Below are 25,005 nucleotides of genomic sequence, written 5' to 3' on the forward strand. Positions count from 1 at the left end.
TTTGCAAATGATCAATCCTTCCAAAATCAAATGTACAAACTGCAGAAAAATTTGTACATATCTGTAGCCATCTTCCAGTTGTGTAGGCAAATGATTTTGGCAGTGCAGTATATAGAAAAGAAATAGAAATAATCCTCATGTTTTTGTTTGAGAAATTAAGGACAGCTTGAAATCCTCGTCATGATTAAACTTTCATGCTTACATGTGTTTCCAGGTCGTATCTTTCTGATTATTTAAATCAGTAGTATCTATTGCTTTCTCTTATGTTCTTCAAAGATAAGTAAGGAGTATTTTTATTCCAAATTTTCATTCATTTTATATTTTTTTGTCCCTTAGTGGAGTCTGTGGCAACAGCACCACCAGAAGGCAGCTTTCTGTGTATCTTTCATTTTGAAATACCTACGATGTTTGGCAAGGCAGGGCAGGATATAATCATGTTAGATAGTGAACTGAGGTATCAAAGTAGCATTTTATATATAAAACACATTTTTAGTGAGTTTATTTTTTCCATCATTTGCTATTGTTAGCCTGATATCCAGATTCATTGAAAATTCTCATGTTACTGACTCTAATGAAATCCTTCTGAATGTAAAAGCACATAGATCAATCATACTGCTAAGTTGCAGTTAGAACAGATGTCCTTAAACAACTATAAAACAGATATAGTAAAACTCTATTTTATAACTTATGATAGTTTACCAAGAACTGAATATATGCTGTCAGGAGTAATCGTTGAAATGTAAGTTTTTTAGCAGCTGCTGTAAACTATGACAGCCAAAAAGGAGTAAAGTAGCTTTGAATATTCTACATTACCCAGCATAGCTATCAGTTATAAATATGAAAAACTTCTATTTTAAAATGGGTTTACTTCGAAGGACAATTGTAAACCCTTGTAAAATGTGTGTGGGGTACAGTTCCAAATCAATACTATGTGTATGTGGAACTAAATATTTTAAAATACTTTATTTGACTGTGTCTTACCTGAATGTTTTCCTAAATCTTAAGGTCTATGAAATTCCATGTTAGCTTTGCAACAATATGAAAGACACAGTTCTATATATTGTGGAGTATTAATGTGAAGTTTATACCCACACATATACACATTATCCAGGAAAATTTGCAAAACTTACAAAATACTTCTGCTTAAATGCCTTGCTTTGTTCTAGAGATCCCATAAGACCTTCCTGCCCTGTCGGGGAATTGGCCCATTCAGCTTCTTGGATAGCTGTTTCCACACTTCAGACACCACTTCAGATATAACACAAACATTCTGGAGCAAGATCATACGTAAGAGAATTCAGGATATCTTTCTGCATATGGTCCCTGATTCTCAGTAAGAAATGCAAAGGAGAAGGAAGATTCTCCTAGATTGCTCATTGATATATCGTAGAAGCTTGTAATGGTATAATGCTCCATTAGCAGACTCCAAAATATGCTCACCTGTCTTTTGAGTAAGGGGCATTCACGGAGAAGAAAGATTACTTGTTCCCCAAGCAACTTCCTAAATATAAATAGTCACATAGGCCTTGATCTGCAAAATATCTGAAAGGGTACTTGCAGGTTCTTCTGGCCTCCTTTGTGATGATTCAGAAAAGAAAGCCGCTTAACACAGAAATGGTCTGGCAGAAATGAAGTCTGACAGACGAGAGGAGTGATATTTAAACCCAGAATTATTCCAGCAGAGAGCTCAGTTTGACAACCCCTGGAGGGTTCTGTTCGCATCAAGTCAAATTGCAAAACTGAGGCAGACTATTCTTTACTATGAAATGAGACTAAAAATTATAGACAGCTATTCTGGTTCATAGACCGACTAATTCATTATCTGTCTCATCCTCAGTCTTCTACTAGCCATCATTTGGGAACTGCACTATCCACCACCATGCAGTGACTCATATTTGGCAGTAATTAGGATGCCATTCATCCTGAACATATATTTTACAACATCCCTCCCCACTTCCTGATACCATGAGAACATACTAATTTTAATATTGATTTCTGAAAAAAAAAAAAAAGCAAGTGCTTTTATAAAGCTTAGTATATATTTTTAGCATTTTATGTACTAAAGTGTACAAGTATCATTAATGTATGCTTGTGTTGTCATTTCTTTTGCATTTGCTTCAGTGATTTGTTTAGAACTGCTGTTGAGGTGTGTGGTAATGGCGGGGGGGTCTCTTCTGGAAGCACCAAATACATACTGAGAGAAAATGTATTTCTGAATTTTAGAATTCTTGAATTTTTATACCAGTTTATGAATATTGCAAATAACTTTTTAAATTTCTCTTTCTTGCACATAGCTTTTTAATGCCATAAACCAAATGTAGTTTGAAATCTTTGGGGCACATTCTTACAATGGGTAGGTAAGATTTGAAGACTGTGGAAAATTACCTTTTGTATGAATATTCATACAGTCCATTGTTAGCTATTCATGAACAGCTTAATCCAGGTTTCAAATTGGCGGTGCGTAGAGAATCGTATGTGCTTCAGGAAACTTCACTTGGGACTGCTAAGATTACTGTTAATGGTGCTTCGAAGGAGAGAGAAACCATGCCTGCCAGCCCTGTTAGTTCTGGCTCAGTGTTGTCTAGTCTTAAAAATGGGTGTCTCTGCAAAGATCCAACTAAGAGTTCCTGCCCTATGCTTCCTACGTACAGTCCAGACTTTTCTGTCAGACAAGACTTTGCCACCCTTCCCCCTCTGAAGTTTCCTGACTCTGTCCCAACACTCTCACAGGCAGTAGAGAAATGACCATGTGGTCGACTCCTTAATTCATATGTATTTCCACCCAGACAAGAATCATCTGTTAAATTGTACTTTTGCACGGTTAGAGTCTGAATATCCATTTTAAATTTCACAGATAAAAGACTTAAATTATAATATCAGAAGCTGCAAATGTGTATGCTCATAAAAGATCTCTTACATACTTCTAAACATTTTGAAAGAATATTTGCAAGGTTATTTTCTTACTATTATTTTTTGTTTTCCATAGCCCATCAGTCAGGAGCATCACTATCAGAAAGAAATGAGCCCACTTTCTCATTCCAACCCACGGTAAGATTCCACTTATAGCCCAGGCAGTAAGAATTCAGTTAGAGTGTTTTGAATATTAAATGTGACATTCTTGGATTTAATCTTAAATCTCTTTTCCATTGCTACCTCCTCTCAGAGGGCTTTACTATTGCTCGTTTTAGTCATTGTCTGCAGTATGTCTGCATTGTCCTGGAATGCAGAACTGAATTCTGCATGTTTTGAATGTGCCACTGTATTTTAAGTAACTGTCATAGGCCTTGCTCCTACACCTGCTTTGATGTGTGATTCAGCAAATCTTCCTCATCTTACATACATACACCTATTTCTTTCTTCATCTCTGTTCTGAAGGCTTAGAACCAGAATGCTGTATGCGACTGTAGGTGTCAAGGAATCCATTTGTTACAAAAAATTTTAATGCTACTTATTTAGACAGGGCTTTTCAATAGCCCAGTCAGGAGAGGGTGTTACAGTGCTGTGGGATAGTTCAAAGGGATCCTGTCTACAACATATTTTGGCTGCCAGGTAGCTTGATCTGTTTTGTTTAGAATCAGCAACAAAATCCCTGTGATTTTAATGTGAGATGGGGATTTGAACATAAGGGGAGAGGGTGGCTAGGGACAAATCAAACTGAGACAATCAAAATTAATTGTCCGGTTTCAGAACTGCCTTCTGTGAAGCCCCAACATCACTTTGTCAATGTTTTAAGAGACTGAACAAGAGGTCTACTTATTTTAGAAAGTAGCCCTGTTTCACTTTCACTTGGTGTGATTAATGTGGATTTTGCTTGTCCGAGTTTAACTGGACGATGTATGTGTGTTGGGGGGAATAGAAGGAAAGGATGTTTCAGACACAACTTCTTTATCTTTTATCAACATGATATGAAATGTTTTATGATAGCACACTGCCAGTCAGTTGTGCAAGATAATATGCATTTCTCCTCACACAGATGTTTTCAGTCACTTGTCTCACTTGCCATCCACATTTTTATTACCTTGTTAGATTTTATGAAGTGAACGCTATGAAACTTGCTGTGCAAGTTCACCCAGATGTGTCAGTTATTGCAACATGCATCTATTTCCTACTACACACAATGTATTACTGGAGTTAAAGTATAATGGTGGATTCCTGTTCCCTTTCTCATGTAAATCAAAATGCTCATGTTAGTCTAGAAAACCTCTCTGCCTTGGGTGCTCGTTATCAATGGAACTATCTCTGTCCTTGTGAATTGTTACAATGGATGAATTGAATGGAGACGCTTGACTGTAGTCTACAGACTTAAGATATCAGCTATCTTGCGACTGACACTTTGTCGAGGACTCTTTATCCCAGAATCGGTTTCATAATTTTCATGGCATTAGAATTGCTTATATTTTAGTGCAAGCTACATTGTTTGTCTTCTTTTTGCCCATATATTGGTTGAGTCAGGTTTTATTAAGTTATTTTTATGCATGTGCTAAAGCAATTCAGTACTCGGTACATTCTATATACTGAAAAACAGAATAAACACCATTATCTGTAAAAATAAACTGTTTCATCATATCAAGTTAATATGCTCAACGATGAAAAGTTGTATTTCCATATAATAAAATTTAAAACAAAATAGTCCAAATTACAACTTAGTTCTTAGGCTATTTTAATCCAGTCTAGACAGTAGACTTAAATTTCTCTAGAAATCATTTTCAAGAAATGCAGGCACAGTATTCGTAAAATACCTGACTTGAAAGTGCCTCATAAATTTAGTAGCCCTTGTGAACTGCCAGAAAAGCATTATTGGGCTGTAAATACAGAAGATGACAAAATTATGAGGTCAGTTTGCATCATGATATAAAAACGAGATGATGTGACTTGAATACCATTATTCACACCATTACCTTTCATTTGTAATGGAAAACTCCGAATGTTTTTCACAGAGGGTGTGTACCTAAATGAGAGGGAGATAAAATTAATGGTAATTCTATAACTTACTTCCCAAACTGTTTTTAAAAACAATTTTAACAAGTAATGTATGAGCAACTGGAAAATGTCGAAATGTCTTTGAAAGCCTACTGTAGCTATGTAGGGGAACACACAGAATATTTGAAAAATTGATATATCCTCTGTAGATGCGCGGGTATAAATGCCATGGCATGAAGACAGTTACATGATGCACTTACTGAAACAACTAGTTTGTTGTAAGGAGGGATAAAGAATTTGACAGGTCTCAAGTAACTTTAAAAAGTGTAGTAGTGATGTTTTCTGAGAAATGAAAAGAGCGCGATGTGGAAGCTATTGTCCAGTAAATGTAGCTTCTGTCCATAATAAGATAAAAGAACAAGCCAGGAAAGAAAGCACCTGTGAAGATAATGGAAATGCAGTCAATAAAAAGACCCAGCTGGACTCATTTTCCATTGGTTCCACTGGGTAAAGGTCATAAGTCTGCCAGGAATATTGCCACTGCAATCCAAATCACCTCTACATCATGCTGCTTTGCAAGGAGTAGAACCAGTTAATGAAAGGAGACAGGCTGATTGCAGAGGTTACAGAGCCAGATGAGCAAGATGATACGCAGTGTTTCAAGCCTTAGCTATGCAGTTCCCACTGACTGATGTGCTGCACAGTCCTAGCTGAACGTCAGAATTGCGCTCTTCTCTCCAAATAGCAAGCTGTAACTATCTATGTTACTTCTTCCTCCAGTGCAGGCACTGGAAATTGCTGGGTACCCTGCACCTACTTAGTAAGCATTTGTCCTCCAAAATATTTGTGTGTCATAGAAGGTTTGGAAGTTTCATGAAAGGGAATGCTGAAAGAAAGTAAATATTCTAGAGGAATTTCAGCCATACTGAACTGCAAAATGTGGAGCTGCTCTCTGAAAAAGATCACTTGAGCCTAATTCTATGAATAGACTTTCTGAACTTCTATAAGTGCTCTCCAGAAAATTTATTTCTGATAAAAGCTGATTTTTCCATCTTTGAGAGAGAGTTTTTTATAAGTTGAAACTCTCCTTTATAAGCATTGCCTCACCAGGTCCTCTGCTGGCATCCCACTCAACTCTTCCCAAGCTACCAAAGAAAACTTGTTCCTCTGAAGTTCAAACAGCTGTTCCCCAGAAACCACACTGAAGTAGGACACAAATATTTCAGCATTTCATTGGGTATCCCTTCACAAGCAGTCTATTCTACTTAAGTAATTTCATACAAAATGTACATAGCCAAATTTTCAGTTAGGTTTTACCCAGACATTTAACTGTATGTGTTTAAAAAAAAATTATTCCCGTAGTGAGTTGTGGGCACAGAAATTTGATGGTGGTAAATGTCTGCCTGATTTGGACTATATCCAAGAATATAAAATTAGCACATAAAATACAGACATCATTTTATGAGAAGGTCTATTGATCAGTGGTCTCCAACCAAAGAATGAGTGATCAAGCTGTGTTTCATTCACAAATGAAAATAATTGTTAAACTGAAGTTCAGTTTGTTGCCCCTATGAGTGGCTGGTAGATTTCATATGTTAAGAGCTCTAAAATCAGCAGCCCCCCAAACTATTCTGTGTATGTGGGGCTGACAAGGGTGGTTGGAACCTGCAGAAGTTATTTAATGTATCGATCAATGAACAGGATTTTTTGAAGTATTGCTTGTGCCTCTGCTGTGGGCTTGGTCAGGGTTACCTGCACAGAATTACCAGGAGTAAATAGAACTGTACTCCCTTGTTAGCTCTACCTCTATCTCCTCTTCACTGCTGGAAGCTCACACTTGCCAGGCAGATATGTGAAAGTGTGTGCGTATGCATCAGCATATAGCGTACCCTACCCATTCAGCCCTATGTGTTCAACTTAGCCCCACCTGATGGATGATCATGACCCAATGTGGAGACAGGAGCAGAGTCTTAAGCCTCCTTACTGACACTGAGAGTCCATCTGTAGCTGATTATGTAAATTGTCAGCCACAAAATTCCAGAAAGAATCTGAAGAAGCAATGAGTTGTCATTTTATTAGGTTCCTAGCTACCCTTTCCAGCATCTTGTTCTTCTCCATGATGTTCTGACCATAGATTTTGCTGTGAAATGTGAGTGTTCCGGTTACTCTGAAGTGGTAGGATTCAGGATCATCCTCAAGCCAGTCCGGTAGCTAACTTGTAAAATAAGCTAGATTTGTCTGCTGTGTACATGCAAGTCAGTTGCTTCTTCAATGGGATCTTTAAAAAAGAAACCTCTTAAAACTAAGGAGCATACAAGATCCCTAAAATTTTAAGGAAAACCAGCGATATTATGAAGTGTTTACTAAAATTGCTAAATGGAATAATGGTGCAATTCAGGCCAGCATTTTGTCTAGATTTGTTCTATCTATAAAAAGTGTCACCACTGTACTGTGGTTTAAGTCCTTCATAGCTTTGCCACTTGTGGATGTGATATAAAGTTCCTTGTAGCTATAATTGGCTGATAAGGGCCCACAGTCTTTGACAAATGATTAATAGTCTCTGACCTCACTTCACATGGGCTTGGTACAGGCTGACTAAAGCAAGCTGTCTTGTCATTGTAACCTACATGTGTTACGTTAGATGATCAGGATGTCATCAATCTTCTTTCCTCTACAATCAAAAAAAAAACCACACACACACCTCAAAAAACAAAACAAAAGAACAAAAAAAAGCCTAATAGCGTTTTCTTCCTTTTGGTAAAGGTATCTCTCCAATTACAATAAACGTTGTAGATTTGAGATTTATCATTGCAAAAGAACTGTTTCATTGATGTGGAGATTAACATGTTTGGGGAGGACAATGACTATAGTCAAAGTTGTAGGTTTTACCTTAAGGAAAAAAAGAAAAAAAAAGCAGAACCCCTATCCTTAATTACTACTTTATGGAACAATGTGATTTTCTATTGTACTGCATGCACAGTAGTTCAGATAATGAATCGTGAAATGGTTAAACGTTTTCCCTTAACTAAATAGATTTTTAATTTCTTTTCAAACTTGATATTGGTAAAATTCTGGTATATTAGTTAAATATAATGAACACCTTTTTCTATGGATAACTCTAACCACTCTGTTGATTTTAGGAAGTAAATTATTTCTTTCACTTTCTTTAAAAGTTTCTGCTAGAAAAGTCTTTTTTTTAGAACCTATTGTTGCCATAAATGTTGCCATTATCACAGCACCTAAAATTTGTATGATATATCAATGATTCCAGCACAAAAACACCTCTACTGCAAACTCTCAAGTATTAAAAGTATGTTCAGCTTTGAGACTACCATTCAAGTACTCTCATCCATCCCAGATGAAAACTAAACATTCCAATAGCTGATGCATGTATTATACCATTGAGCGATTCAGTAAGATTAAATTCACCTAAAAAATGGTGCAGTAAAAGAAGGATTGTGGCTATAACATTTGTTTGCACTATATCAGATCTTCTCCAGCATGCATGCTGTGGAATTCAGACACAAAAGGTCTTTTTCTCCTGTATTTCCAAGCAAAGGCTTAAATAGCAGAGTAACTTAAGAAGCAAATGTAAAGATTGAATTTTGCAAACAAAGCAGCATACTTATTTTTATGATTCGTTAAAATATCAAAGTCGTACAACTCCCATTACTTCTGCAAAACAGACAATATTACATTATGAAATATTATAAAATTGCACAACAGTTGTCAAAATAAGTGAGCAAGAACAATGTATGACAAAATGTACTTTGGCTTTTCATTGTACTTGTTCAGTTACTTTACTCATCCACAAAATAGAGTAATTTGCAATAGGTCTCCCAATCGTTAATCTGAACTAGCAAAGTTCTGCTGCATTTGCCAGTCTATAATATGCATGAAAAAGAACATGACAAAAGAAGCAAATGGCACAGGAAACATCTAGTTGAAAAGGTTAAAATTTTTAATCATTTTGGTAAAAAGCTTAGCTCCAGAAAGGTGGTTGAGAACCAAGTGTCTAACGTGGAAAAGCTTGTTAAAATAATCCAAAAATGGCTTTCCCTTGTATGGGAATCTGAGAACATGAAAAAGTGGCAGCATAAACACTAAGGGTGTGAATATAAAACATGGCAAACGTTTCCAAATGTGCTGTTGCATCTATGTTAATATAAGGTAGTTTATCTCTTTTTTTTTTCCATAGCTTCAGGACTTACTGAGAATAATTTTTATTGATTCCACACTTTTTCTGAATATTCCTGGGTCATGCAAACAGAGTTGTCTGACTGTGCTTATATGTAGATGGAGAATAGGCAGTAAAAGATTTTACATGCCTCTAAGATCTCTTGGATTGAAAGGAAGAGACAGGTGTTTTCTTGTAACAAGTCCAGGATTCCCTGTGCACGGGGTGTTGCAATCTCTCCTTCAACACTCAGCTGAACTGTTGCTATGGCCCTTTCTTTGCCAGTGGCTCTTCTTCCAGAGGATCTCCAGTGTTTACAGATGACAAGACAGAAGCTATGATAGAGGTTTCGTGTATTTAACTGCAAAATATTGACCAAATAGCACAATATATTAATTACTAAGCTGTTATACCTCCAAATTCAGGTCATTCGTATTTTTAGACTGATGCAGATGACTATGTTTTTAATAACCTGCACACATTTATCATTTGAGCTTTGATAATGAAAGAAAAACAGGATAACATTAACAGCTCAAATTTTCAGTTAATACCAGTCAGCCTGGTTATACTGTACACACTTGTAATAGCACCTTACACTAGCTAAATATCTTGTTTAATAAGTAGAATTCACATTTCCTCTGTTATCCTTGAATCTAGTCTAGTAAACCAGATCATTTACAGATTTAAGACTTTAAGAGGAGCAAATTCAAGTCTTCTATGCACAGTGGCACTTGTACATTTTATCATCACTTTAGTTATTAATTCATTGAAAATTAAACAATTTAGGTTTTTAGGAGGTCTCTCTACGGTATTTGGCAGGCTGGACTTGCTGAAGTGGTTTGGAGGAAGGAAAAGGCATTCTGTAAATATGCTCGTGATTTTCCAAATCTTAGTGCTAGCAAAAACCAGAAAGTTCCAGTAAGGCATACAGTAAATGAAGATATTATGTATTAGGGATGGAATGAATCTGTCACTTTGACGGATTGTGAGGCAAAGAACAGATTAACAGATTACTCATAGTCAGAATGCAGCTCACTGTGAAAAATGTGCAGGAAATGATAAGTGTTGGTTTGTGCTGATTTAATGATATTTTGAAAGTGCAATAACACTCCAGGAGAATAATACAATGTAGCTCATGGCTTGCATTTTTTTAATCATCAAGATATTGCCAGATTGCACTTAAATACTTACGATATTTCTTTTTAAAATAGAGCTTTCAATTCATGCAAAGTCATATGGACATGTGTATTTATTTTATTTTTCAGTTTTCTTATGAAAATGTGCATTCAAAAATCATTGATTTGTATGTATAATTACAGTCTGTATTCTTTTGATAGTATATCTTCTTCTGTATACTCATTTAGTTTTCCATTATAAAGATACTGTTTTTCCCACCTGGAGCTTAGTAGCACTGAATTATTGATTTAGTAGCACTGAGTTATTGATGTATAAATTAATACTGAATATTTCTTGGGTTATGGCATATTTATGGAAGAGCTTTAAGAATGTTCAAAAATTGAAATTGTTTGAAGCATTTTAGATACAATAATGGACAACTGAAGGCTACAATGACTTCACAATTATTACAGACGTATAGCGGCAGGACCTGAAATTTCATTTCAACATTTTTTCAAATATGATTGCATTTTGTACATAACACAAACATACCTTATTGTTAATAGTGTTCATAAGTCCTTGCTTCACTACTGAAACTCTTATTGAAGAGTTTATTTCTATGGAAATACTCTTATTAAAAAAACCCTCCTATTACACATACATAATTAATATATTACAAAGCAGAATCCAAATAGGTGTGTATAGGTAATCTGATTTAAGGTAATGAAGTTACACGTATGCATGAAGTTCAGCAGATAGGTAAATAATTAAAAATTCAGATCTGCTAATCTAGAGGAGCCTAGCAAGTAATGCACGCTCCAGAAAAGGTGTATCAGGGAATAGGTGAGGCGTGTTACAAAGCTAGGTGACTTCTTATTGATTTATCTAGGAACTGAGTTAGTCTCTAACAACCTTTCTTCAACAGATACAATTAAAAATCCAGACAAGCAAGAAAAATAGGTCTTCATCTTAGCTGAATCGAATATTTAGGCTATACTGAACCATACTTTTGATGTGAACTGGCATTTGCATTCAGTGGATCATGGTAAAGTATTACTTATTCACTTTGAGCATTTGCAGCAAAATTTGCTTCATGTGGCATTATACATTACTAATACAACAGAAGTATGTGCTGAGATTTTAGTTGATAGTTGCACAAGGTGTCAAGAATTGGTCCTTTTTTCCTTAAAATATTTTTGTGCTCTTGATTCACACATTGGCATTCTCTGGCCCTCTGCAAAGTTAGTCAAATTATCCATTGTAAAAAATAATTCAGCAAACGTTCCCCTCTTATTATCACTCAGGCATGAGCCAGTCCTTCTCTTGTATTGATAAAGTTTTTTTTACTAAGTAGTTTACACAGTTAAATATTGTCTGTTTTATTCTTTATTGATTGTACTTTTCAGATGCTTAATAGTCTGTCAATCTGATGTGTTCAACAAAACTGATGTTGTTTTTTCATTCCCTGATTTGATATAATATAGCCCTTGCCTTGCATTTTTTAAGTACATTGCCAGGCTTTGAATAAATTTGAATATTACTTTTAATTCCTGTCTAGATTGTTGAACAAAACCATACTGAAGCATTTTAATTTTGTTAATAGTGTGGATTAAATGATCCCATTGATTTAAGAAATACAAATTAAATCTGATCCAAAAGAAATGTGATAAAGTATGCTATGAATTGAGAATTCTCAGCAATGTTAAAAATCTTTATACTAAGCAATTTGACATTTTCTCAGTCCAGCCCATAGGATAGACTAAGAAGCAAAAATACTTGTAAAAAATCAAAATATCAAACGTGTTCATTAAGTTTTAAATCAAAACCCTCTGATTCTCTGGATTTCTATTGATGGTAATAATTTTGATACATTTTCATTGATAAGTGCTACTTAATAAAGCGTCACTAACTTTCTCAATGGATTTTTCTGACAGATGCCTTTTTCTGCAAAATTTAACCTACTTTCATAAAACTGAAAACAATGTTCATAAGTCAAAAAAGTTCTTTTGGTTTCCATCACAGTTCAGCTATCGTGATATTTCAATACATGACAATTATTTTATGAAACTATTTTTTTAATATAAGACCATGATATAACAAGATTATATAACATTTGTTAACATTTTTAAATTATATTTTGGTGTGGAGAATAGCTCTCAGAGTAATGAAGAATTTCAGTGCAAGCATTGAAGGGGCATGGTACTTTGAATGTGTGTGGAAGCTATTCTGAGCCTTCATACAATGCATGTCACAATGTCAAAAGATAATACTTAGCATTCCACATTATTATCAGGAAAGCTGTAGATAGTTTATTGCATGTTGATAGTATTGATTGCAGCTGGAGGCATTGATAGCATAAATAGAGTATCTTTAATTAGTCAGAATGCATGATTAGCTTTTCTGCTTTAAGGAGATAAACTAGCTTCTTAAAGATGGTCCCCAAAAAAATATTCTTGATTCAGTTAGAATAAAAACACAATGGGAACACAGGCCACAGTCTGCATTTCTCAGAACATTGACAGTTGTCTCCATGCTGGGCCCTACTTTTAGGCAAGGTCTACAAATTTTTCAGGATTTTGTTGTTGTTTTTTAATTCACTCATACACTCTCTCACACACGTACATGTTTTAGTTGCATTTAGGATGCAGTTTTTGTTGTGGAAAAGTCTGTCTTGACTGGTAGACTACAGCATCTGTCAGAATTACAACTGTAAACCCACTTTTCAGGAAGTTTATCAATCAACTGCCAGTATTTGTGTATGTCTCTACTGCAGTTTGGCTAAGAAGATTTCAGCACACGAGATGGGGTTTTTTTTCAAGATTTTAGGAAAAGTTGATTTAGACATCGCTAAATGTCTAGTAAGGATTCCATCGCTAAATGGAAGTAAGAAACCAGTTTTTAATATATATTGTGTAAAATGTTTCAACCTTAAAAGTTAATATTAAGTCAACAACAAATCCCTAATATTGTAGGGTTTTGATTACTTGTCTGGGTAGGAGGGGTTTGAAGAGCAAAAGTATTCATTTTTCTTGGACATTGAGAGAAAACAACATGAACTGAATTTAGACTGTGTTAATAGGAAATACCAAACTTGCCAACACACCTGTTGCCTGTATCATAAATAAACACTCCTTTGCCTCCCTTTAGAACCGTCAAAACGCCCAGATCTTACACTTGCATCTGCTAGAGAAAATAATAATTCATCTACTGAACCAGATGCATCAAAATAAATATAAAGATGAAACTGAACAACTCCTTTACATGAGAATTGACGCCAGTACATGAAGCACAAAATCAAAGATATAATCATCTGGCTGCTCACAAATCATCCCATCTCTGATTTCTCACACTTGATCTGTCAGGAAGACCTTCCAGAGATGAGACTTCAAACTAAAATTCATAAATTTCCTGAGTAATAAAATTATTGATTTAACAGAAATACTGGTTTAATGACACATGATTACCTCACTCCCTTGATGTTCTAAATTGTCTCTTTCTTTACCATTGGAGGTAATTGTCTTACTATCTTTCCTTCTTACCAACATCCTCTCTGCTTTCCAGATACCAACTATTTTCTTTAGAAATTCTCTGATACATATTTTATATGAAAAACATGTATCTTTAAACTCTTCTGGTTTGTGCCAGACCTGTATAACTGGATGTATACTCTAAAGCTTCTTTACTTTTCTAACTGCATTTGTTGGTCTGAGATAATTCTCTTTAGAAGCAAAGCAGTGTCTTTGTCCTTGCACCACTTTTGCTTCAGCAGTCTTCCTAGCAGAAATAGTCTAGTTTTTCTCTGGACCTCAGACATCACTGTCTCTTAAAAAAGCTGTTGTGAATTTGGAAGAAAGGGTAGCTTGGCAAGCAGACATGTAGATTAGCACTAATAGTTCCTCCTTACCTTCTCTAAAATTGTTGCAGTTTATTCCTGTTATTCCTAAAAACTTTTGAAGCTTTGATGTAAACAAAGAGCCTTTGGCTGTATTCAGGGAATGCAAATATGGTGAGTAATGACCGAGAGCACTAATAATGAGATGTCTAGGCAAGCATATTGCTGTGTGGATTAGTTGTACCAGTTCTCACTGGCAGTAGCTGAACAGCAGAAGAGGAGAAGGATTGGTTGTGAAGTTGGCCATATATGTGAAAATAATATAATGGTATAAAAAAATTTTGAAGTATGTTTTTTGCATATTGAAATGATGGAAAATTCAATATCTCTTCCTTTAAATCTGCTATACTACTTGCTGGATTTCTACGCCAGCAGTTCTGTTTCCTGAGGCAGAAAATTAGTTTTTTCCATTTTGACTGCAAACAGATAGGTGGTTGTCCCCTGATTCACCCTGGATTATGTGTACATGCCAACAGGAGATGATGTGGAATCAATAACAAGTCCAGAAGTAGCAGAAAAATCTAACACAAAAAAGTGCCATTGGCATATTTTAGCAATTATAACACATCACTGAGCCTTGCCAAATTTCTCTGTCAGTAGCAAATCTTACTGAGATCATCAAGGCTTTTCAGAAAGTAGAAGTATATTACCTGTTTACTTGGTCTTGGACAACTGAGATGAGACAATTACATTCTGGCGATGTAATGAAATCTTTCAAGCTTTGGAAAATTTCATGCCTTCTAAGAGGAAGCCATGGATGTTGAAGTTACCTCTACAGCTCTGGCTAATCTCACTGGCCTCCAGCACAAGTTTGCATGCATAATGGTTTTGTGACAGCTGTTGGAACCACCAAGTTGAATCTTCCCCAAACCAAGTTTAATTTACTCTGTAGAGCTGCACTGTTCCCACCAGCATGAAGCAAACATAAGGAAATTTAAAGACCCCTTTTCTCTTCCGTTCCCCTTGCCTTGCAGTGAAATAGGTTGATCAAAAAGAATGGATCTGGTTCTATCAAAGTGAGACGATTTACTGAGGTGCCTTGAATTCTATGTTCAAGTGTTAACTTGCAATAATTTAGTTAATGGTTATATGGAAGCTTTAATGTATTAAAGCTCTTTACCGTTGAAGAGGAGAGATGGGAACTTAAGGAAGCATCAGCTATGCACAATGTACAGAGATTAGTTTCATATTTGAAAGTAATTACAAAATGTTGTTACCTGCACAAGGAATGTCTGAAGTTGGTGACTTAGCTGTGTCCTTCCAGGCCTATCTTACTCTGGTTGATAGTATAATATGAGCGACCTTCCATTCTTGTGTTTCCTACACACTTTTTCAGTGAAGTCTGCAGTTCAGTTTGCTGTAAAAAGCAGTAAGAGTAACAATTAAAAGGACTGTTCTGTTTTCTTTTCTTTGAACTGTAACAGTCAAAGACAGTGTATCATAAAGTGGCACACGTGAAATGAACATTGAACTTTGCATGAATGTATGATAATGTGAAAATCATTTTTAAAAGCTATCATCACAAAGTAGTGTTCAGGAGAAGCACAAATTGCTATTAAATTGAACAGGTGAAGAAGGCCCATACTGCCTCCTCTATGATAAAGATCCCATCAAAACTTTATTTTTACAGAAGCGAAGTAGATATGTGACAGCTGTGAGGAGAAGGGTCTTCTGTATGGTCTTGCTGGTAGCTAAAATCATGTTCCGCTCAATAACAAATTTTTTATTTATAACATATAGCATTTTATAGCAATAGAAAATTGTTACAAACAATTGTTTATAATGTATTTACCTAAAAAGCTTTTTTTTCAATATCATTAATTCTCTCAACAGCAAGATCCTGACTCAATCCAATGTTTCCTTCTTAAAAGCACTAGAAAACTGTTAGTATGTTACTCTCAGCTCTGATCACTAATTCCATCCCTTTATTGAAAAAATTTAAAGGTAAATTAAACTGGAAAGATTAAATTATTTAATACAAATCAGCTGTCCCAACAGTTTATGAGCATCAAGTTGGTATCACACTGTTGGTGGCATCATCTCATGTCTAAACTCAGCTCTAACTCACCAACCATCCAGACTGTGAAAGGTATGGCACGTGCTATGTCACCCCGTTACGGGGGGGCTCCAAGCAGTGCCAAGTCACTGGCAACCAAACACATCTCTTGTGATTGTCTTTAAGCCTTTTTTCTTAGAGAGAGTAAGGATTTTTAATCAAATTGACCTGCACAGTCTCTCATCAAACACAGGTTGTCCATCTGAAGTCTTTATTCCTCAGAAAAAGACTCACGTGACTCCCATAGGCTTTCAAAGTATAGTTGTGTGGGTTATGGATCACACCTCATGTACACCTTTTGGTGAGAGAGCAATGCCAGCTGAAATCTGCAAAGCAAACTGGACTTAAAACTCAAAAGAATTAGAACAAATAGAAACACAAACTGTGCTTTTATGAATGATATTTTGATTTGTATTTTTCAGGGACTGGTTGAACGTGTTTAGTCCCCCCATCATTCCTGGAAGCCAACAACTAGAAGAGCACGCTAAATCTTCAACAAATCAGAGTATTCCAGGTAGGAATTTATGAAGACAATGAAAAGGCCCTGGGTAGAAAGACATTTCGAAATGCTGTTTCTGTACTGCTGGTGCTGCCTTTTCATAATTTTCTATACTGCTACTTTTTGGTTCCAAGTTCTCTTATTTATTATTCCCAGCTCAAGCTAGCAGAGTTTTCATGCACTATTATTTGCCTCTGATAAAAGAGTAACTTAGGCAGTTGTGGTTTCCTAATGTTCTGGCTTGATACAGATTAACTTCTTAAAAATACATCTTACTTGTTTAAAGTAGGGAATTTATGCTAGTGGGGATGGCAAACCTATGCAAGAAAGAACACAAAGACTAAACATTTTTATTCAGAAGCACAATTACACTTACGTAAGTGATACTTCTCTTATGAAGAAGAATTTCAGATTTAGCCCTAAATGAAATCTCAGCATGATATCCTGAGTAAAGACTGTTGACACCACCTCAAGCGTTACAGGTTTTTGTTTATTAATGGTGTTTGCTTAGAGGATGGCAAACAAATTAGCTGAAACTGGAAAGTCAACACCAATAAAATAAAAATAATACCTTGTTTTCTTCAAATGCCTTTTTTTCTTATCAGTTGTCTTAGGAAACAGGGTAGTTAACTATATTTTTCTTCAGGTCTGGGGAATTCAACATGAAATCTCATAGATCTGACCTGTGTATTTTGGCTGCCTGAGGGATCAAGATGTCCCAGTGATTCACTGTCTAAAATAGATTATGCCCCTCAAATTGGGAATGCTTTCACAGATGTATATTTGTGATTGTTTATGACAGCAAAATAGAATTTTTCTGTCAGGAAAGGGCCTTGCTTTGAAGTATCAAATAATATGTTTTGTTAAGTGTCCTAAGTAAGCCAAAGAGAACTGGACAGTAATCCTTGAGTAAAAGGCACATTTTGTGATAGGTCTCTGAGAATTTTTTTATGTTAGTATTATGAATCCAAGACTTGCTGCAGTAAAGCTAGAATTTCTGTAAATTTTAAGAATTGGATAATTATCCTTCAAAAGCTTTAAAAAGGAAGTATACTTGGGAATATGTTGGATTTCTTCTGTTATTCGCACTACAGTTTCCAAACTGTTTTGTGAATTGTTCCTAAACTCCTTTCCCTTTATGCTGAAATATTTTATATCATGTGTCCATGATTGCACATTTGGAGAACAGAAAATCTCTATATACCATAGCTTTTTATTTTGGCTTTTTAGTTTTGTACCTTTATTAAGTCAAATTAAATTCTGACCCATGTGTATGTATGGTATTGTAATTTTGATAACTTCACGCAGAAAATGCTCTGTCTTCAAATACTCCAGAAAACCTGCCATAGTGTTTACATGATCAAGCTGCATTTCCCCAAGAAGTTGGAGGATACGAGAGAAAAGCAAAGCTGTTCCATGACATTCCCTCCCTAAATAGGACAGTTTGGATTTTTTCTGAACTACTGGACACCCTTCCCTATTAAAGTACAGAGAAGCAGCAGAGTAATCATAGCAGCTGTGGGTAGGGGAGGCCTGAGTGGCAAACTAAGGGGGTACCTGTACAAAATACAGCATCTTCAAGGAACTCCAAACCTTCCGTTCTGATTGTTTGCAGTCCTTGGAAAATAAAGTCCTTGCGCTATATTGAGAGAAAACCACCATAGTTTGCTCACATAAAAGGCATGCCGAAGTTAAACACAGATCTTTGGACATAATATGGCGGTGTGTGAAAATGCAGTGCCATGTAATACATGCCTATCAGATTAGGTTGTACCTATCAAACATTAGAATCTGTGTGTTTTCCTAGATATCTTGGTTTTAAGAAATCTTGATGGGTCGTGGTAACTAGATGGCTTGGAGTATTGTTTTTGAAAGAGATGTTGAATAGGTCTTGTCCTGTGATACATCTCTAGCACTTCGAAAAAACTTTTTCTTTTTTTACCCAGGTTTAGACATGTTGAGCAAAAGCCTTTCTCCATAAAAACAATAGCTGCTGTGATTTCAGTGCAGCAGCATTTCATTTAATATGACAGGTATTCAGAGGTACCAATGATCTTCAGTCTTCTTTCAGCTCAGAACTAAAAAATACTCATCTCTCTATAATGTATATCACAGGCTTAAATTTTCATTTAAAATCAAGTTATTTTCTAGCCTAAAATACTGTTTAATTTTACAGTGATTTAAGAACAAAAGCTTTGATTTTGCTTTCACCATGATATTCAAACTGCCCAGAGTTTTTTTCGTGCAATCCCGAGCAACTCCGACCCCAAAAGTCTGAATGGTGACAGCATAAACCACTATGGAAATTTTCGTTGAAACAGACTTGTTTCTCAGTTAATTTGGCCATGGACACTTCATTCCAATATATGGTCAGGTTGCACACAATATATCATTTGAAAGTAGAAAGACGCCTTCTAATGAAACTGTTACATATTAGTTGAGTCTTGTAGAAGAATATCTCTTAATTTAATTAGTACTTCTTTTTAGGAAGTAGAAGAACAGAAGTGAGGTTTTCATAGGTTTTTTTAATCTGTTCAAAACTGAATACTCCATGCTGCCATTGGAAATCTTTTGCAACATCTAGAAATGCCTTAAAATGCCTTTGAGGATATTGTGCTGAAAGAAAGAAGCCTATCTTTAAAAACAAGATGCATCTAGAAAACTAAGTTCTCATCTTGTTCAAATGAAAATATATGCAGGGAATTATTGCTATAAAGGTATAAATCCAGCTAGTCCTGGATGCAATCTAATTCTAATTTGGTGTGAATTGAAGGCATACAGGGAAAGAGGTACACCCTGATGAGTCTGAAGAATGTCTTATTCCTAAATCAAACCAGGGACTACATTGAGAGGCCAGTTCTGAGGCAGAGAGGGAAGGGGATTTAACCTTAGAGAAGAAAAGAAAATAATTTTTGAGAAGCATAAGTAGGGAAAAGCAAAATAATAAAAGGAAGAATTCAGTGGAAATGGTATGGTTTCAGGTGAAAATACAAGGCTATGGGAGGGAATAAGGCATGGATACCATTTGCTTTTTTACTATGATCTGAAGTGTAGAAAAAGACATTCAGTTCTACGCCGTCTTTCTGCACTGCATAGTTTTTCCCAAGAGCTGTCCAAACAAAATATCTCAATTAACCTCATTTAGCTTACCAGGCCTGATGAAGTACCTTCACTTACGGTAAGAGACAGTTTCTTTCTGATGGCATTTGCTAATGCTGCTGAGGAAACAAAATGAAACCTCTTCCCAAACGATAAAGTGCACGCTCCTTCTGTATGCATTAAATGCGCCAACCTACTTTCTGGTCTCTAGATAATGTAACCTATATATCGTTGTGATCCTGGCTGTAAATAGTTTCTGAGCGTTATGAAACTGCTGCTGTTAGCATAACAGGCCATTACTTATAATGAAGTGTTAGGGCAGACAAAGCATTCAGTTTGTATTAGCAGTCTGAGAACGAGATGAACATTTATGATGAAATTCAAGATATAGATTGCGTTCAACTGTGAATTATTTCCTATCAAAAAGCTGTAGATCATATAACTTAGATTTAGCTTATATGAAAGACAGACAGGTTTAGAAAAGGAGCTACAATATATAAAGCATCTGTAATAAAAGTCTATATGGCTTTATCAGGGTATTTCAGCCTAAGGATTCATTTCTGTTACCTGAAAACATTCTTAGATTTTACATAACTTACATAACTACATATCTAGGTCTAGACAACCCAGATTTAAAATTTTTGTTGTCTGAAAGAATCTTATTTCCTCTTTGGTATTGAAAGCTCTTTTGTACAGATTTACCTATACTGGACATTTAGGTCACATATTGGATAGAAGACATTCAAATTCTTTAATTCTTACAGGTCTTAAGTACACACTGACTGTGTTTCTTAATGTTTCTTAAACATTATTGTTTAAGAAAAATAGCACTTCGGAATACTTTGAACCACTAGCAGTAAAGGTGCTTCTGGTGAACTGCGCTATTGGACTTTGTAAAGGCCAGTTGTTAAGCAAATTCTGACTGACATCATTTCACCTCAACTAAATACAAGTTTTCAGAAATACAATAAAAATGTGTAAATTGCTGTCATTTTGAAGGTAACAGTTCAGAAGTCAAAAGATTAAACACTTTAAAGAAAAATTCTGTCACATCTGACAAAGGTATTTCCATGTTATTGTCTAAGTAAGTGAGCAAGAGTGATTTATTCTTACTTTTCACACTTAACACAGGTGAAGATGACCTCAATGCTGAAGAAGATGAGGAAGTTTTGACTCTTTTGTATGATCCATGTCTGAACTGTTACTTTGATCCAAATTCGGGGAAGTACTATGAATTGGCATAGACAGATTATGAGAGGATATCATTTTGTATTCAGAGTAGGTTTACCTTTTAACTGTTTGTAAAGTGTGACTGAGCTGTATAATTTATCATGTAACTTAAAACTTGAGTTAACTAATAGTTTTGCAAATTAATATATTTATAAAAATAAGTCACTATTTACAAGTTTTATATTAAGTTGGAGTGCAGTGAAAAATCACATAACATAAAAGTTCCTTGTGACTAAAACATTTATTTGTTAGTCTAATTGATTTCCAATATTCAAAGGTTTTATATGGAAACAAATGCAGTTGAATCAAGAGGGTTTGTGGTGTTAATCTGTAAATGATGGTTCTACTCAAAGTTAATTTCTTTCATTATTTGCTTACTGTATGTTTTTAATTGGTTCTGAGCTATCTTATTCTTTGTACTCTAAGATAGTGTGTTGTTCAAAGGCCTCTATTTCATAAGCTCACTCTTTCCCTTTAGTCATCAGAGAAAGCAGTATTTTCCTCATCTTCAAGAAATTCTCTGCTGTTGCATATTACAGTATGGGATGGGATGATGTTAAAGCTGCAGGGTGGTACAGCGTGTACAGTGTGGTGCACTTTAAGGTTTGTGCTTGGGCAGTTTATAAGTCTAGACCACAACAGGGTGAATATGGCAGGCTGAGAGGACCAGCTACTGTCTACTTTACTGCTGTAATTTACCATAGGAATGAAGAGCAGTAAGCGTGATTGCTTCAACTCTCAAAAATTGTTTCAGTGTAAGGCAAGAAAGTGCGGATATGATTCACATGGGAAGTTGTGCTCGGAGTCCAGATCTTACATGTTTGTATTAGTTTTTCCGTTACACCTTGCAATAAAAGAATGTATTTAATCCATCTGTATTGGGCTTCAGTTTGGTTTTCCGTGAGGGTCCTAAAGTTCCAACTTAGAGATTTAAATTGCCTGCATTACTGTGCTATTTGTTTTCTGTGGTACATAAAATACCCCTATTGACCATGGAGAAAGACTACAGATATAAACCAGACCGTAAATAGCCTTTGAAAAGAAAATCAGTGTATGAAAAGAATAAAATACTGTGTATGGAGACATGTCAAGCTTCGTCAGCTCTAAAAACTAGTTAACCTGATCCTGATGTTTCTGCGTTGCCATGGCTGCTACTTGGCTCCAAGCAGTGCTCAACATTTCCAGCCCCAGAGCAAGGGAGATTCTGCAGCACTGTGCGGTGCTGCTCGCCATTAGTGTGTCCCCCAGCCAACAGGACCCTTGCTCAAAGGGTAAATAAATCACTAAAAAAACAGCTGCCTGGTACTGAGGAAAAGGTATGGGGCAGGGGTTGCCCATTGAACAAGAAGTCAAAGGAGCTATGTTGTAATGGAGTTAGTGGAACAGCTTTGGAGTCCGCTAGTTCAGTACATAACAGCTTCCTGGAGACAGTTGAAAGGAATGTCAAAATCACATGGCAAAAGTGATCTGTAGGTATTTCTGGTGATTCTTGTTCTAAGTTTCTACTTGATTATATCCAGTGCTATTCCACTGTAATTATTTGCAAGCTGATTACTTAGTGAATTTTTAAGAATAATATATTTGAATGTCATAAAGTGAGCTTAGTAAGCTCACTGGCAAGTGATTTAAAATGATATGTCTGTAAATTATTTGTAATTATGGATCCCAGTTAATGAATATCCTAGAATCGATTGAAAATGCCGTTGTTAATAGTGGCTTGGCATAAGATCAGATTGTGTACTTGGCTTCTGTGGCAGGTACAAACATATCATCACAAATTGCTTCAAGAGTAGCACTGAAATCCACAGGAAGACAGAATCTGTGTTGAGATAATTTACTTACCCTGCTATAGCCTGTTTCTCCCAGAAGGATTTGTACCTCTTCCTGCTAATGCTATAATCAGTTTAAATGTTCAATGAAATCATAATTTTGACCTTCAAAAATCAGATGCTAGCTTTACATGCTTGTGCATAACCACTTTCTTTTTAGCATCATTTAGTGATCAGGACTGTGCTCCCTGTTTCTGTGGTGAGGGCTATTTAAAATACATTGTTAATTTTCGTTTCATAGCCCTGTGTCTCACAGGAGTGGTTGGATGTCCTAGGGCACCATTGTGAATCCAGACTGGGTCACTGATGCTGCTGAGATAACAGCTTTCTTTGCAGGGCGGGGGGAAACCAGAACAAACACCTGGCTGTAAACTGGTGTGTGTCATTCACGAGTCAGAAGTCTGCAAAGGTCCAACAGATTGTCTGCCGATGCCTGTCTGGGTAGCTGCGCTTGTCCTGGCTTCACAGCAGGCAGTCACTGATGTGTCACCATTAGTGTACCACTGGACATCCAAAGCTTGGACAAAAGGGAGTCCTTGGAGATGCCACGCTCTTATCCCCACCTTTAATGGGGTAAGGAGGCAGGCGGGTAGCAACACTAGGTTCAGGGTGAGTGTTGTTCAAGGCAGGTTCATAGGCAACTCCAGATACACCCTGTTGTCCTGTCATTCACACAGCAGTATCTTATAGGTAAGTCCTGCTTCTGAAAATCAGCAGCTTGGCATCCTTGCCCTTTGTGTTCTGGTTAGCAGCTTTATGTCTTCAACATCCGTGGGGATTGATTGCCATAGTGCTGTGAACAGCACCTGTGAGTTGAGCAGCACGAAAGGCTTAGCTACAAGGACCGTGAGTTTCGCTCACAATGTTTTCTTAATCATCATCCTGTGAACCTAGAACTAAAGCACTGCTGGCACGCAGGATGCTTTTTGTTTAGCCAGTTTGCCAAAGCCAGCATTTATGGCAAGTGATGAAGAACACAGAGGTTTGCTTCTAGCAGTCACGTGCAATGTTTTAGTCCATGAAAATCACATAGTTCTCACTAGAGTATGCTTTCCAACAGGTAAAAAGACCTGCGTCTGGGCATAAAGTTTCACGTTAATGAAACTGTCTGTGGGGATTTATTTCTACAGACGCAGCATCAGTTATACTTTTTGAGAGGAGGAATTTTGAAATGCAGTAAATTTTAGTAAGGCTTCATTAATGTTTCCTAGATGTGCATTGAAAATAGAGGAACTGAAGTTAGCTTGGTAGAGCTGCTGGAGTCAGAAGATCGCAAATCAATCAGTTGGTCTCTCTGGCCTTTCTGTGTTCCTTACACACGTGAGGTATGACAGGCATCTTTGCTTTGTTCCCAGTTGCTAAAAACAAACTTCCCTTCAGTCAACCGGCTTTCACATAGCTCAGGAGGAAGAAGAAATCTTTAAAACACTTTTTAGCCACTGCCCGGAGCAGTGTGTTTGTATGTCGCTGGAACGATTCCCTCCATTTCTCTCATTCTTTTTGCCTTAGGTCCATCTGCTGAGGTTTTCTCCAAAGCTCAGCCAAATAACCAGGTTTCAGCCTTTAGATCTCTGTGGATTGCAGCAGCATTGAGTTGCAGGTCACAGGCAACCTGGTACATGTGAGCACCAGCATGGACTCCTCCAAGCAGATGCTAGAACTTTGAATCTTCGCTCTTGCAGTACTGTCACTTGTACGTGAGTGCTGTCTGTACGTGTGAGCCTCATTATGCCAAACAAAGAACGCACTCTGTCCTAAGGAGCTTACAGTAGGACTTCTATATTGATTTTTCCCCTCCGCTGCCGTGGTTACTAGGTAAGAAAACATGAAAAGTCATGCTTTATTATTCATCTCTCCTTCCGCTATGAAGTGTTCTCTTTAGGGGCACATCCTCTAAACTTTGGGTCAAATGGCAAGGTTGCACAAGCTGAAAAATCCTTGAAAATAATTTTGCATAATGCGTTTCATGTCCAAGTAATTTTTCCATGGCATTTCTTTATTTTAGAAAAGGGCTTATTTTTTTTTACGCAATGGGCTACATGAAAAATGAAAAGGCAATCCAGTCTGTCTTTTCTATGTGGTACTGCTGATAATCACCACTTTTCTCATGGTTACTATAGTAACTTGGCATCCTTATCTGCCACCTTTTTTGGCACCTTGAAAAAAACTATTTAAATTCAGTTCCCT

The 25,005-nt window shown here is 36.3% G+C and overlaps 1 protein-coding gene across 1 annotated transcript in view; it reads left to right on the forward strand.

The window, feature by feature from the left end:
* Nucleotides 1–21,003, forward strand: part of CFAP20DC (CFAP20 domain containing) — a gene marked incomplete at both ends in the record, with an annotated part of 79,939 nt that extends 58,936 nt beyond the window's left edge. The window contains 3 exons of the mRNA XM_082004445.1: nt 2,987–3,048; nt 16,584–16,675; nt 20,891–21,003. Coding sequence (XP_081860571.1) covers nt 2,987–3,048; nt 16,584–16,675; nt 20,891–21,003 — 267 coding nt within the window. The remainder of the gene's footprint in view (nt 1–2,986; nt 3,049–16,583; nt 16,676–20,890) is intronic.
* Between the last annotated feature and the right edge of the window lie 4,002 nt (nt 21,004–25,005).

Source organism: Phaethon aethereus (assembly GCF_964289735.1).
Source record: "Phaethon aethereus genome assembly, chromosome: 11".
In the NCBI taxonomy this organism is placed as follows: Eukaryota; Metazoa; Chordata; class Aves; order Phaethontiformes; family Phaethontidae; genus Phaethon; species Phaethon aethereus.